At 33.6% G+C, this 17,063-nt stretch overlaps 1 protein-coding gene across 22 annotated transcripts in view; it reads left to right on the top strand.

Moving 5' to 3' along the window:
* Positions 1-4,757: 4,757 nt before the first annotated feature.
* LOC148609094 (rho GTPase-activating protein 190-like) overlaps positions 4,758-17,063 on the top strand; it is a 60,779-nt gene continuing 48,473 nt past the window's right edge. For 15 of the 22 annotated variants that reach the window (XM_088541698.1, XM_088541693.1, XM_088541701.1 and 12 more), the window contains exons 1-3: positions 4,758-4,820; positions 13,552-14,160; positions 16,276-16,954. In XM_088541698.1, the coding sequence (XP_088397824.1) occupies positions 13,758-14,160; positions 16,276-16,954 (1,082 nt within the window). In that variant the 5' untranslated portion in view covers positions 4,758-4,820; positions 13,552-13,757. Of the gene's footprint in view, positions 4,821-5,492; positions 5,575-7,711; positions 7,910-9,939; positions 10,098-11,747; positions 12,082-13,551; positions 14,161-16,275; positions 16,955-17,063 lie in introns of those variants that run through there. The other 7 variants (XM_088541706.1, XM_088541703.1, XM_088541688.1 and 4 more) reach the window with 6 other exon arrangements.

Genomic DNA, 17,063 nt, shown 5'->3' with positions numbered 1-17,063 from the left:
ACTGACGAAGGACCCATACCTTTTATAAAACTACTTACACACTTTGGTAGTCCTCTGTCAGTCCAGTCCAACATTCATATAATGTATGTGTTGGACTGACGAAGAAACCAAACCTTTAATATAACTACTTCCAATGCTTGATAGTCCTCTGCCAGTTCAATCCAACAATAACATAATGTATGTGTTGGACTGACTAACGATCCATACCTACAACTACTTCCACTGATAGTCTTCTGTCCGTTCAGTCCAACATTCGTATAATGTATGCCTTCGACTGATGAAGGGTCCATACCTATAACTACTTCCATTGTTTGATAGTCCTCTTCCAGTTCAGTCTTACATTCATATAATGTATGTGTTGGATTGACGAAAGATCCACACCTATAACTACTTCCACTGATAGTCTTCTGTCCGTTCAGTCCAACATTCATATAACGATGCTTTCGACTGATGAAGGGTCCATACATATAACTACTTCCACTTTTTGATAGTCCTTTGATAGTTCAATCCAACATTCATTTAATGCGTGTGTTCGACTGACAAAGGATCCATACCTATTGTTGAGTGGTAGGATAATTTGAAATCCAGTTTAAACAAATAGATACCTACACCTTAGGATAGTCCTTATTTATTATTTTACAGAAGCATATCACTTTTGTTTCTTTCAGAAAACAATATTTGCAGCGAATCACGGATTTAAAGCATTTTGCAAAAATGATGAAGATCCTTTAGATACTTCCCAAAAGCATCTAAATTAAATTTCTAAATGTATCAAAGTATTACTTTACTTGTATATAAGCGCATCATAAGTCATAGTTAATGAGGCATTATTGATGTGTACATATTTTGTTATTATTAGGAAGTGACACTATAATAAAATATTCTGTCTGTCAGTCTGTGTTTGACTTTTTCAAGCATCCCGTTTTCATCAAAATACTTGTGATATTTGACAAATACTTACCTGATTGTGATCGAAGAACACTGATGGTTGTACTTCATGTTTGCATGTCAATCCACGTAAAAAAAATCTGCAAGAAATAGGAATTATAGAAGCACAGCTTATTTCAGTTTTAATATCAACACAAAAGTGTTTCATAACTAAACCAGTCAAAGCTAGTCCAACTCAATGTCTTAGATATTCTTATCCAGCATGCTAATTAGCCAGATGGTCTCAAAGAGTAATCAAGGGAACCAAGGTTATAGCGGTAATCAAAAGAATGTAATCCAGGGACAAAGACCAGATATGCAAAACAGACATACACAACAAAGAACATAAAGTAACTAAAATCATACATACAAAGTAACAGAAGCAAATGAGCAACTCGGACTCAACTAAAAACTGGGAGCATGGACCAGGTGCATCGGTAGGGTAAGCGTCCTCTGCTTTTCTAGAAACACCCGCCGAGTTGCTCATCGTATTAATTTTCCCATAGACTTCTATAGTGAAGTGCATATTTTTAGGATTTAAAAAAAAATGTCAATTGATTCAATAAAACTTTCACTTATGGTTCATTTCTAAGGACATGTGAAAAAATAATTTCCCGCAAAGAAAATAGGGTGAGTCCTCGAAGATCGGACAGAAAAGTAGTCGAACTATAAATAGCCATTTTCCCTACTTTCACTTTCGTTTTACACTCATCAAACCAACCTTTTCAGTGGAACATTTTTATGCCATTCTGTTAGATTTTCTTTTAAAAAAGTTCTTAATCTTACAGTGTGATGTTTGCTCTATTTCATAAGTCATTGTTCATATCTTTTGATAAAACATTAGTTTGTAGAGAGGCAAAAAGAAAATGCACTATATTTTAATAGCATCCATGTTTGTACGCTCACGGATATGCAATACGATACTGGTACCATATGAATCTGTCTTAGGTTGCTTTCTAGTGATTACCTCCCATCACATTATGTAATCGTAATTAGAAATAGTATATTCCTCTGACAAATATTTAAATGATGTTGTAAGAATTCATAAAATTACAGCATCATACTTTTGAAAATGACGATCAGGTATTAACTTCGATTCAGATTTTATATTTGCAAGTTATTGGAATGATTGTTACCTCACGTTTAGAGGTTGTTTGGTTTATTACATCTGCGTTGGCTGAGCAAACCGAGCTCTGCTGCCATTGAATTCAGGTCTGATTTATAATACGGAATAAAAATAGAGAAACTGCTCAAGTTGACTTACTCCACATTGGTGTCTGTTGACTTCTTTTGCTTAACGACGACAAAAGTTTCAGATGGCTCAAATTGAATTTAAAACTTATTATTTATATATTTATTGTTAAGAAAAAGCAGATTATAATGACGTTCTGTCTATTTTCTTTGGACGAGCTGCCTTTCAGTATTTTCATGATATTCTTCACATTTTTTCCATTTTATGAATGTTCATTTAACTGTTACGATCCTGGTAATTTTGTTTCATTTGTTGATTAGAAGGATTCAGTTATTTTAAACTTTCTATGCATAACCCACTCTGAATGAATATGTTACAGGTACCTTTTCTTACGATCTCTCCAATTTATTATGAATATTAGTTTTCTAGGATTTCCTTACTGATTTGAGTCTCTTTACTTTCAGTGTCCTATTAGAATCATGTTTTTGTTTTGTATTCTGATTTGTGTATTATATACTCTTTAATATTGTAGTGGAATAAAATTTGTTTGTTTTTGTTTGTTTGTTGGGGTTTAACGCCCGAGCAGCAATATTTCAGCTATATTCAGGCGATGAACATGAAGTGGATGATAAAATGAACATAAAATGATGATGAAATAAAAAATGGGATGGGACACAAGGATAATGGGGTCGACAAATTCCGATTGCCACTGGAAATAGGGAGAGGTGGGTAGGGTCGGGCAATTTAGCCTCCTGTGGCGGAGCCCTATGGTTCTTACTCCGGGAAAATACCACAGTAGGGTTTTTTTAACGTGCGAGGAACGTGGCATCTTTCCCAACACGGCGCACCACCATGGTTTGCGGTCAGGTTTTCCGTATTATAGCCTGACAACCCCAGCATGTAACACACCAGGGGTACCCCATTCCACCACCTGGGGTACACATCCCAGTTGCTCTGTGGGCAGAGCGCCTTAGCCCCCGGCTAAGGTTCTGAGCACTATTTAGTCGCCTTTTACGACAAGCTTAGCGCTGCTGCAGGTCTATTCTTTTGACACCCGGACCTGCACGGGTCAAGTGGAATAAAAAGACATCTATAACACTATTACTTTCTGGTTTCTTCCACTGATTTATGGTGGATTAGCTATAGTTGGGATCTGCGTATAAAATATTGGGCAAATTTAATCACCAGAAAGCAAGACAAGTTTGTTGCAATCATGTACTACTATGTTTTTATGAAATACCCTGGTAACACTTCAGGGGGTATCACCCCCTTCTTTGGACTTGGGATTTTGGTCATTTTTAGAGTGTACTTTTAGACTTAGGCACATTAGTCCATGGACTTAACATTTCAAAACAGCCATACTTTGTACTTCAAATTTCATGGAATTTTGACTTTACCAAAAAATAAAATTGTACTTGGGGTGTACTTTGGACTTGAAAAGGGGGGGGGTGATACCCCACTACATGGTTACACTTGTCAAAACTTTCTAAACGAATGTGGTTAATCATATGCATTTCTTATTCAGCATATTATTAGTGTTGAATGGATGTACAAATCAGGCCAATTCCAAATCCAATTACAGAATTGGCATTTTAATGAGTAAAAATTCTCCAAAAGCTCTAAATTACAGAATCGTGAACAAGAACATTATTTCAATGTATTCGATGATAAAAATAGAAAACAAACTTTATTTAGATTTAATTACCGTTAATTACAAAGTGTTTTATAGGGATTTGACTAATATAACCAAAATAATAGTGAATGATGACAAAACATAATCAAGGAAGTCAAAGTCAAGGAAGGACAAAGACCAGACATGGAAAAAAGATACACACGACAAAGAACATAAACTGATAACTAAAATAATACATACAAAGTAACAAAAGTAATAGAACAACTATGACTCCACTAAAAACTGGCGCATGGAAAAAGTTGTTCATATCACAACTCATACGTTATGCCTGAGCTTGCTGAAACTTCGCAGACTTTTTGTATCGCGCTAGAACTCTAACAAAGAGGCTTCTGGAACAGGGTTATGTTGTTACAAGATTGAAGTCATCACTACAGAAGTTTTATGGTTGTCATCATGAACTCGTGGATCGTTATGGTGTATATATCTGCACCATGAAAACTAATTTGTTCAACAGGTCATAGTTTTTCTATCCTTGTTTGTCTACCCCGGACTTGACTTTTATGAGCAACTCGGCGGGTGTTTCTAGAAAAGCAGAGGACGTTTACCCTACCGATGCATCTGGTCCATGCTCCCAGTTTTTAAGTGGAGTCCGAGTTGCTCATTTGCTTTTGTTACTTTGTATATATGATTTTAGTTACGTTGTGTTCTTTGTTATGTATGTCTGTTTTGCATGTCTGGTCTTTGTCCCTGGATTACATTCTTTTGATTACCACTGTAACCTTGGTTCCCTTGATTACTCTTTCTATATCGGGTAGTTTGCTCACAATGGTTTCCTTTTTTTCACAAAGAGAAAAGTTTTTAACGAGAAAGGCAAATAAATTAATAAATGACTTCGGTTTCACGTTTAATATTTCGAGATTCCGAGAAAAGATTGTAATTTTTTGTCTTAAAATTCCGGAAACAGTAATATATGAAATCCGGTTCCGTAATTTACACACTCCATTAAAACTTCCTTATTTGGAACGAAGATCAGATTCAAGATGGCGTTAGCAGCTATCGAGAAAAACTGTAAGTGTGGCCGTAAATTTGACAGTTTTGGCTATATGTGAAATTGAAACCACGAACCTGTTACCATGATTACTATTGGTCATTCGTGGTGCCACATTTTATGTTGGTTTTGTTATATTTTCGGTCATAGAAAGCGATAACTGGGTATTATAACCTGTCTGTGATGTGCAACAAATGTTTCCATCATTTATGTTTACAAGGTAAAAAGAAGACATAAGCTGTTATGCGTATAATTTGCCATTCAGGAAACTTAGTAAGATTGTTTCATGTTTATTCATAGTTGAAGCATATTTATATAGTGGAAGGCACCACACCCTTTTCTTCTAGAATTATGTTCAGTATATTAAGCAGTGAATCCTGGTCCATGTATTGACTGTATTCTTTGGCACTGATATCACAATTTATTTGATAGTCATAAGTCAATGACACATTTGTAGCACTAAATTTTTACTTATTTATAAGGCTTCAAGTATTTGATTTTCTCAATGAACTGAACTATGTGTAGTTACCAATTACATTTACTATTGACAATGATATATGTAGGTGAAAAGAGAATGCTTGTGATTTATGTAAGTGTCATGTGTTAATAAGTATGTCATATTTATTTTTGTCTGGCAAAAATACATTAATGTACATTTGTACAACCAATCTGTATTTGAAAGTTTCTGTCATACTTAGACATTCTTACAAGTTAAACCATGGCAGCAGTGTAAAAACATGATGTTCCTGACTTGGAAATCACATCCTTACTAAGGTACATATTGTTTTGTCAAAATTGTGGTAAATATGATACAAAGGGATATCTGGTTTGGTTTTCATGTTGAAGATAGAAATTTGGCTTAAAAATATGCATGTGCACTTCTACAGTAGAGATCTTAAAAAAATGTAATTTTCCACATTAACAAAAGCTGAGCAACTTCCCATTTCAGCACTGTGCTTAACAGCATTTTCCTGCAGAAATCCTTTCATTTTCTGAATTCATGCACTATAATTTTACAAATTTCTAACCTTGAGGATTCTTGGAGACCCTTGAAAATCACAACAGGGGAGTCCTGGGGACTTGTGAAATATCTCAATCCAATGGCCTAAATCTACACTGGTAATACGGTTACTCAACATGAATTCGGTTTGATTGTTAATATGTCCGACTTTATTTCAAGCCGTCAGCACAGTAAAACAGCGGCTCAGACGATTAGTGCTTGGTATTAACGATCGGCAAATACAACACGTGTAAAGATAATCAGAGAATTGTAAAATAAATATTTATTGTTGATTAATACTTCCTAACTGTCAGGTATATTGCGTTAAAATTAATTGAAGTCCATTTGATGACTGTGTCACACATCGGAGACATTGTATACAATGTATGCATTTAAATTTCTAAAATAGATAGTTATACATGTATGTGAGGTTCTTGAAGGGTTATTTTTACATGCAAGTAAATATCAGTCGGCATCCATTAAGTATCGAAATTGTTTAACACAACTAATCATTAAAATAAGGATTTATACATAGGTTACATTTGATCAGAAATGTCTCGAGTAAACTCGAACCTTTTTTTCGGCAGTCTAAAACGACCAGCTGAACACGACTTAACAACATCACCATCTCATCCTCATAGAGCAACAGCCAGTACTCTAAATAAATTAAATATATTCCGTATGCAATGGCTGAAAATGTTTCCGTGGTTGGAGAATTTGAAGAAGGTGAACAAACACATGTTGTCAGTACTTCGTGCAAAGTTGCTAAAAAGTTAGTTCGCTACCATTGGCAGTACAAACTTGCAACATAAAACTCTTCACTTTTCATGGGACCCTCTGAATTCCTTACATGACTTGTCATTTTTGTGGGAAGGGAGTCCTGGGACTTGGATTTTTTTTGGGAGGAGTGAGAACCCTGCTGACTGACATTGCTATAGACTGCTCTGCATGTACATAAACATGGGCAAGTTTCCATTGAAAACTGACTATCCTACAATAAAAATTATTTTACAATGCAGTAACTTACACATTTATCACTGATAGAGATTACAAATGTAGTTGCATTTCCTTTTAAAATGGTGCATTGAATGTCTAATGTGACACATCATATGTACACATTAAACTTCGATCATTGATGGTAGAGTGTTGTCCGCTACTTGTGACGGTTGAAAAGGCACTAACATGTCCCAAACCTTTTGTACCCAACTCTACACTCTGTATAATAAAAAAGTGACAATACTAACATTGTTAAAGCTTGTGTCCTATCCCTTTTGTAAAGTTAACAAATAAAATTGTTGTAAACTAAAATAAAATTGTTTTATGTCACAAGTTTTGGGAGTTCCACTGAAACTTAGTTGATATTCATTCCTCTATTTTGAACAGAAACGTCTTTGGAGTTCTATTTATTGTTCAAAACATGTTTGTAAGGGGTAATCAAGGTTATAACGGTAATCAAAAGAATGTAATCCAGGGACAAAGACCAGACATGCAAAACAGACATACACAACAAAGAACATAAAGAGTAATCAAGGGAACCAAGGTTATAGCGGTAATCAAAAGAATGTAATCCAGGGACGAAGACCAGACATACAAAACAGACATACACAACAAAGAACATAAAGTAACTAAAATCATACATACAAAGTAACAAAAGTAAATGAGCAACTCCGACTGCACTAAAAACTGGGAGCATGGACCAAGTGCACCGTTAGGGTAAGCGTCCTCTGCTTTTCTAGAAACACCCGCCAAGTTGCTCATAAAAAGTCAAGTCCGGGGTAGACAAACGAGGGAAGGAAAACTATGACCCGTTGAATGAATCAGTTCTCATGGTGCTGATGGATACACCATAATGATCCATGAGTTCATGATAACGACCATAAAACTTCTGTAGTGATGACTTCAATCTTGTAGCAACATAACCCTGTTCCAGAAGCCTGTTCTAGAAGGAGGAAGGAAGAAATCCATAAAAACCACTACTTCAAAATAATGTGACATACACCAACAAGAAGATATTTTTTCTAGGCCTGACAAACCAATAGTAAGAAGATTCCCAAACAAGCCATTGGACTATTGTAGTGTTAGTGCTGATTTGGATCTTTTTGAAAAAAAGTAGGTGACCCTTTGTCTTGCATGTAGATAAAAAAGAAGACTCTGATTGATTTTGGGAGTTGTGACTTACATGTAAACTGTTTAGTTAATGATCCAACAGTGCATCGATGCATCATGAGTATTGACAGCTAAAAATTTTGTTTCTCAATCATAATCAGGGTAGGAAACCCACTCAAATTTTAGCCAGCCCTGAATACAACTTTTCAATATATTTAATATATGGCTATATAGATTTTTGCTAAAATTAGCCAGCCCTGCCAAAAAATAGCCAGTCTCGGGCTACTATTTCTAACTCTGTTATAATCCATTTAAACTGTAATGTAGAGCACTTAAGATTTGCTTAAATTGTGAAGAAAGGTTAGTTATTACCTAAGGATGTGGTTGTCATGTTTTTGTAATTTCAAAATATATATGTAATTGATGGTCAGTCAAGAATCATGATATATACATATACATGTATGTATCAGATCATGGCAGAGAGGAATTCTATTACCACCCCCTTACTGTTTATGATGTACATGTAGGAGCTGAAAGAGTAAAAAAATCAAGCAATTTTTAAGTGTCTTGACGATTACTTGGGTTAAAGTTCATGAATAAATTTTAAATTACATTTATACCAAAAGGTGGTATACAACAAGAAGAGAATATAACTGTAAGGAATTAGATGTCTAAAAGGGGCTGTAAAACAAATTTTGGAGTTACAAATGTATATGTATATTGGAATCATCTTTGTCCACAAGTCTAGGACTATTAGCAAAGTTTTGAGATATACATGTACATTTTTGTACAGTACATGAATTGAAATTATCTTGGTAAGTCCATCAGTCTATGGCTACTAGCGCTAAGTTTGAAAATACATGTATACATGTATTGGAGTCACCTTTGTCCACAAGTCTACAACTACAAGCAAAGTTTGGAAATACATTTGAATCACCTTTGTCTGTCCATAAGTCTGTGGCTATAAGCAAAGTTTGGAGATATATTGGAATCACCTTTGTCCATCCACAAGTTAGTGAAATAGTTGTCCATTTACAGAACTACATGTACAAATGTACCTCACTCTTTTTATTTGGAGAATATAATTTGGGAAACTTTGAATAACAGTACTAAACCATGAATTAGAAATTAAAATTATTAATTTAGTAGAGGATGTCAAAATAATTTTTTTTTTAAGGATGGCCTAAGATAATTATGGCTTCCACAATGCACACCCATATTTTCTTCTTACCTTGATTTCTGTAAGGGCATTGATGATTGCAAGAAAATTGGCAAATTTAAGTTGTCTACAAATTGTAGTGGAAAAAATGTTTAAAACATGGAATATATTGAAACGTAAAACAGAGAAATTATAATAATACAGTTTGATAACTGGTAGCATTGGCATATTTTTCTTTAACTCTGCCTATATCAGAGTCTTCGATTTTTTTTCAATTTTTTCATCTTCTAAAAACCCCAATGTTCTTGTAGTAGATTCTATCTCCCTGAAATTGTTATTGTCTGTCCATGAATTATATGAAGGATGACTCAACAGTATATCTTTCTCTTGTTGACTCTCACCTTTTATTATTGATTCTCACCTTTTATTATTGATTGATTTAAACATGCAAAAAATGCTAATGTTAATTGAACCTTCCAGTAGATTCATTAGTCATCACCTTCCTTTGTACAAGTGAAGGATATTTAATCCATTTTATGGCTAAATGGAGAATATATTCTAATAGAAAGAAAAATAATCACTGATAAATGTTATGGAAGAGCGTTATCCCATAGGGTTTTTCTATTCAAAACGTTTGATGTTCTCTTACATGTAGATTTATACCATCTTATATATGACCAATCTAGATTATGTACAAAACATGTATGCAATTGCATTAGTTTCTAAATATAGATGAGATACACACAAGTACATCATTAAGGTACCTTTCTACTATGAATACAACTATACATGGATGCACACATACATTATGAATAGTCTAAATTTAGTAACAGGGAATTTTGTAAACTGTGGGAGTGTGATCTTGTAATGAACTCCTTGAAAATTATTGACTTCCTAGATTCATATTTGATTTTTTTAATCAATTTGAACAGAGATATTTTATGTTTATTGGTTCAACCTTCAGATCATGATATTGAAGTGTTGACATAGTTGCATAATAATGTGTATTGCATGTATTGACTTGTTAATGAGGTATGTACATGTATCCTGTTAGACTCTTTCTTATTACATATACATGTACACGTGTATGTGTATGTCATACTCCCCAAGGTGACAGCCCAACATGTATGTGATAATACTACCATTAGACTGGAATTTATTTCTGCTGGGACCTGAGGTCGAATATAGTTATGGAGCTTACACTTCTACATTGATGGTCATGATTTCTTAGCACAACACTATCAGTAATTAATTTTAGTTAGAATGCACTATGGGCGCTTTGCTATAATTTTGGAGGAAGGCCATAAGAACTGTGCTATTTAAAATTTACGGGGACTTGCTGCATTGATTTCCTGTTTTTTTTTTTTAATTCTTGATTTAGGATTAAGATTTGTACCTTAAACATATAAATGTACATCAAGTAAATTTGTTTGTACATGTGCAGGTGAATCTGTGCAAATTTTGTATCTACATTGTACTTAACCTCACTCTATTTTTTGTGAATACATGTACAATGGTTTCATTCTTACATATGTGCATTGTATACTTATGTGCTGTTGCTCAAACTTAGTAATGAGTAGATTCAGAATCCTTTTACTTGTTACACAGTTAGCAGCCTTCCTTTTAAACACCACAACCCCATAATGGCACATGGACGGATAACTGGTTTGGGTTTCAATGCATATAGATGTGCTGTTGATATAAAACACATATTTGCTCCAATTTATTGAACAGATTACCAACTAATCCTTTTGTAAAAATATTAATCTCCTGTTCTGTGGGCACGCTTTTACATGTACTATTCCTAAAAATTACCTTGCCTAATATTCTTGTATATGTATGACCTACTTTTAATCTGTAGTGATTAATCACATAATATTCATTCATAAAATTCATGTAGATTGCAGTTATTTTTAACCTTTGTTTCATTAAATGTTTTCATTCATATATATTTCTTTACAAGCACTAATGTATGAAATGATAATGAATTGTCATTATGTAGGACTTATTCCTATTTTACTTACAGTGTACATACATATACATATAGGTATGTTTTTATTAACTCAAGGTTTCTCAACAACATGTGTACACAATGACTTTGAAATTTCTATATTGACTGAAAAAAGAGATCATTTCAACATTTTCACAGAGTATTCGTGTATTACCTAGCTAGGGCTAGGGAAATCTATTGGTAAATGTGAAAACTTGACTTTTTTTTTTTCCATAGCCAAACTTTCCATGGGGGAACTACCTGTATTGTGTAGTAAGGGTATAAATTATGGATAGAATCAACACTGTTTTTATGTGAATGTCATTGACTTGATTGAGTGGTAATACTGATTATATAACTTGAATCATACATGTATTGAAATACATATGAACACAGAACAGATCTTGTTTCCATTTGTAATATGATGATTCAGGCCCTCAGTAGATTGAAATTAGATCAATCAATTTACCATATTACCTGTGAACTTGGATAAGTGAAATGGAGCTTTATAGTAAATATGTAATTTAATTGTTGAATGTACATGTACATGCACATTAAACTATCAATGAAGTGAGATAAAGTAAATTTTTTGTTTTAAATGTATACTGTACACACAATTATAATTTGATAAAGCAGTAGGTTCTTTACCATCCATGTACATGTATGTCTCATTGAAAGTGAATAAGCACATGCAGAGCAGGTAATAGAAATGTACTTGTACAAACAGTGTATACACTATTAAATACTTTTACATTTGTTCATACATTGTGTACAGTAGAAGTACTTTAGAGTTGAAGTGGTGAAAGTAACATGTATTAGGATAAGGTTTCTGTAGAATACATCCTTTATAAGTCAGTAACCAGATACTGTTATAAAATCTACCATAGATATAGTATTTACCAGGAAGGATATTCATATATTTCCTGTCTTATTGGGATACATGTATGTGTGCAAACAAAAACATGTCAGGGTGGACATGGATTTTTAGATGCTGTTAGTATAAGATACTGTCTGTCACTTTTAAAAGTAAGTACACATACATGACTGTCAGATCTTAAACTTTGCATTAAATTAAAAATATTGTTTGGTTAGTTAATTTGCTTTAAACTTCGCATCTGTTCATTACCGTGGAGATTTTCATATTGTGTATATTTATAGATGTGAAGAACCAAAGGTTAATCTTAATAGTAAAATTTAAAACTGTTCATTTTGAATAAAAAAATCTCTGGTGTTTATTGTTACTACCTTTCTATTTTGTGACTGGCACATGAATGATATTTTCAATGTACATGTACATGTAGTAATGATTTTTGAGCTTAGGGACCATCACTATTGTTTTTCACTCACAGCTTTTTGGTTCAGTAAGCATACAACTAATTACTCATTGAAGGTTGTCTGGTTGCCAATAGCAACTTCATGACTTGGACATTTCATTGAATACATGTAGTACATTTTAAAAATTATATAAAAATCAAATATTTTTGTTAACAGCTTTAACCATATGGATTTTATGAGTTTCTAATCCTGCTTTATTTGTCAGTACAAACGTATTAACTACATAAAAAACTCTATGCCAAATATTTTTTCATGTATTTCTGCTGAATCAGCGAATTCGAGTTTGATTAACACTTTAGGTAATTATAATGTACAATGTGCTGTACAGGCAGCTGTATTATACATGTTAATATACTGGTACTGTTGTGTGAGGTTAATTATGGATTAAGATTACAGTCAGGTGTTACTATGTTTTGATAGATGTATCAGACACAGCATGGTCTCTGACCGTTACTCATGTTAACTTATCATCAATGGTCTATATAAAATTATGAGAGTCATCACTAAACAATGAAGCCATATACATTTTGTATACTTACTAAATTTCTACTTGTGTCATTTGTCAACAGATTCTTATGCTATAGTACATTGTACATAATCTACATGTAGTTTGTTCCCAGATATTGTCTTGTGTGTAAGATTGACCCTTGATTAAGATGGTAACTTGAGTCGTTTTAATGCCTTAGCTGTTTACAGTGTTATTTCTTTAGAAGCTAATGTAGATACTAAAATATCATTTGAAAGAATTTATGTAAAATGTATTGTATATGATACGTTTCTGTACAAAGGCAAAGTTTCAGAGTGTATTGATGGTAATCTGCATTGATTTTCAGTATATGAATGATTAACTTATGTAAACAAAATGTTTTAACTGATTAAAGGTAAGATTTACATTTTTCAAGAGTGAAAAGTACAACAAATGTACTATACTTTTCCAAGTTTCAATTCAGTAGTCTACTGAATGAAAAAAAATCCATAATAAGGCATCAGTCATAAAGGTCATGGATGCAGGTAAATATCTTAGGTCCTAAATCAGAAATTGAGGGTTATGAAGCTTAGTACAACACTAACTTGGACCCTGAAATCAAGAATGTTGATACTGGCATGATACAAATGAAGTTTCATAAAATTTTATGTGTCCTTTATTGTTGTGTTTTTTAGAAGATGAACTTGTGTCTGCTTAAAACCAATACATGTAGAGGAAGGATTGTACTTAGTCAATGGACTTGATGATAGAATATTTTCATCCATACTGTTGATTTACACAATGGGAAAGCTCAAACCGTATACTGCTGAAATAACTATACTACACAGCCACCAATTATCTCCCCCTTGTGACCTCTTGAACCCTGTGAAATAGCTAGAATATGGCCAAGAAAACAGATGATCGTACATTTAATATTAGTGTCATTGGGTTGTCAGGGACAGAGAAGGACAAAGGGAATGCTGGAGTTGGAAAGTCATGTTTCTGTAACCGATTTATCAGCCAGGTTGCAGATAAATATTCTCATGAACACATCTCTGTTTTGAGTCAAAGTGATTTTGCTGGTCGAGTGATAAATAATGACCACTTCCTGTACTGGGGTGAGGTGACAAAAACTGATGATGGATCCAACTTTACATTCCATGTAATTGAACAGACTGAATTCATTGACGATGTGTCATTCCAGCCTTTTAAGACAGGACGTACAGATCCTTACCACAAGAGATGTCTAATGACCAAAGTACAGTCAGCTGAAAAGCTCATGTACATCTGTAAAGACCAGTTAGGTTTGTACATCATACACTTATATGCTTATTGGCACATTTCATAAGACAGATAAAAAATAGCAGTTGTATAATGGTATAGTGTTGTCTGCATCTTCCCTGTCACCATTTTCTGTAGCCAGTTGTTTTTCTGTGATGACAGTTATTGGAAATGAATCCATTTACAGTGTGAAATTCTTACATTGAGTTTAGACAGATCATAAAGTAAACCTTTAAGTATTGCATTACAGTGTTCTAGGGGTCCACTTTCCTGTCACTCTGGGCATGTGTGGCAAAGTTGACATTACATTGTTCTAGGGTTCCACTTTCCTGTCACTCTGGGCATGTGTGGCAAAGTTTACATTACATTGTTCTGGGATTCCACTTTCCTGCCACTCTGGGCATGTGTGGCAAAGTTTACATTACAGTGTTCTATTATTCCACTTTCCTGCCACACTGGGCAAGTGTGGGAAAGTTTTTTGTTTTACTGATATATTCTTTTTTCCTTTGGAAAGTAGAAAAATTCAATTTTTAAAGAATTTGTTAAATTTACAAAGAGACTTTGAATGTGGGTACGTTAATCTTTATTTTGAGTTTGGGAAACCTAATTTTTTAAATCCTACGGCACTGCATTTACACAGTTCAGGCCTATTTTTGTTATGTATTTTTTTCTATATAGTTTTCAACACATTGGATTGTTATTAATGTCCGATATATTCAAGATCAGTTATGGAGTAACAACAGAAAGCATATCTGTTTTTTTTTGTTCTACTGGTCTCACTTTACTATTGTTTGTAAATTCTGCCTTTTATACAAAACTGCCAGTTTGTTGAATAAATCTTCCATGAGGCTGAATGCCCTTACATACAAAGATTCATTCTAATATGCTTCAATGCTCTTTTGACCACGGTCATGGTAAAAAAGTGATTAAACACATGACTACGTTTCGTGCAACACTTGGGCTGTGTCTATTAAAAATATGAAAAAACTAATCCTGTTAGAAACTAAGTAAATCACAGAAACTCTTTTATCATTGTTTTACCACATGCTTGCCATTTATGTACATGTAGTTATTTAACCCCTTACTATCGCTGGGGGTAAAACAAAGAGGCATTATTTGCTTGTGGTAAAACAATGATTAAATGGAGTTTCCATGATTTATTTCTTATGCATTGATAGTACCTGCACCAGAACAATCGATTAGAATTATCAAATGGTAATCCTTTATCATACATGTACATGTAGATTAGTAATAAGTAGTATCCAACTGATTATCTATTGTAATTGGTTGTTCTATATCCTATGCTAAAAAATTATTACAGTTTAGCAGCATAAATATTAAATTTTTCATTTTAATGTGCACCCATTTCTGAACATCAACAGATACTTATATCTTGCACTCTGTTACATGTATATAAATAATCATTTTTCATCATGACTCCATTGATCAACATTTCCACTTCAAATCCCATTAAGTTGAAATGTTGATTGATGTGTAGAAAGGATGAAAACTGTCCACGTTTATGATATATACATGTAGCTTTGGCGTTGATGTTTAATAATAAAAACAGTGACCAAAAGTTACAATAAGAGTGAACAGTGAATTTGACAGATAACCTGAGCTACTGAAAATCTCAATCGATTTATCACATTTGAGGGTCGACTTTTATCAATCATTAGAACACCACTAACCAAAACAATAAAAAGTTGCAAAAGTCCATGGGAAGCCTTGATATAGAAACTGCATTGATGATGTATACATGTACATGTACATGACAGAGTTCATGAAAATTGCCAGTCCTGCCATTCCTGACAGGAAAAATTTGGGTAGAAGCAGCATTTTAACCCTTTGTGCTGGTCCCATGACTGACAGCAGTTAAAAAGATTTTGTGAAGTCTGATTACATAGGACCAGCAAATTTTCAGTGGGACTGAAGAGTCATTTGCCTTTGTCAGTCCTATGTCCGACAACAGAGGAAAGTTTTCCCAAACTCTGACATGAACATGTAGATTTCTGGATACATGCTGTAAAGAATGTTTTGCATTTTAAAAATCCAACAGGGGGTTAATGATTTTATATCTGTGCAATAATTGTACTAAATGTTGACAAATTTTTAAAGTTATGTATCTTTATTAAAAGGAATGGAAACAGACAGTACTTATGAGCAGAAAATAATCCCAGAAGGAAAATTATCAATTGATGGCTTTATTTGTTGTTTTGATGTTAGTTCTGTACAGCAGAGATCATTAGAACAACAAGTTGACTTTGTCACACATTTGTTAAATGGTGTAGTTAAAAATAAAAAACCTGTAGTATTAGTGACAACTAAGAATGATGAGGCTGATGAACGCTATGTAAAAGAGGCAGAGAAAATTGTAGCTAAGAAAGAATACAAAAACAATATTCCACTGGTTGGAACTTCGGCACATGAGAATGTAAACATTGAACTGGCATTTATGACATTAGCTCATCTCATTGACAAAACCAAAACAAAACCTAAAGTAATTCCCTTCACTGAAGCTGTGAAACAGAGGAAAGAAATACTAGACGTAGCAACTGAGGCTTACAAAAGTTTATTGCGATTACAAGTGACTGATGTTAAAGTTACGTGGGCTTCTTCTCGCAGAAAATTAGAAAAAGAATCAGACTTTGGACACTATGTAGATTTGTTTGGTACTGACTCAGCCAAACGTTTGTTTAGAAGACATATATATAACCTCCGCGAAGAACAGATAAAAAGAAGAGAACAGGGATTTTTGAAAAATCTGCCAGAGGCATTAAATCACTTCCTACCCGATCTCGTGACCATAAATGACAGGTTAGATTGTATATACATGTACATGTACAATGTATTAGTAGAGTTGTTATAAAACTGAAAACCATATTTGTTTTTTTTTTACCATGTGCTCAATAATTTAACAAGACTG

This window comes from Perna viridis, chromosome 8 (assembly GCF_037379345.1).
Source record: "Perna viridis isolate PV_CMFRI_1.1 ecotype Kerala chromosome 8, ASM3737934v1, whole genome shotgun sequence".
NCBI lineage: Eukaryota > Metazoa > Mollusca > Bivalvia > Mytilida > Mytilidae > Perna > Perna viridis.
This window is presented reverse-complemented; position numbering and strand designations above follow the sequence as displayed.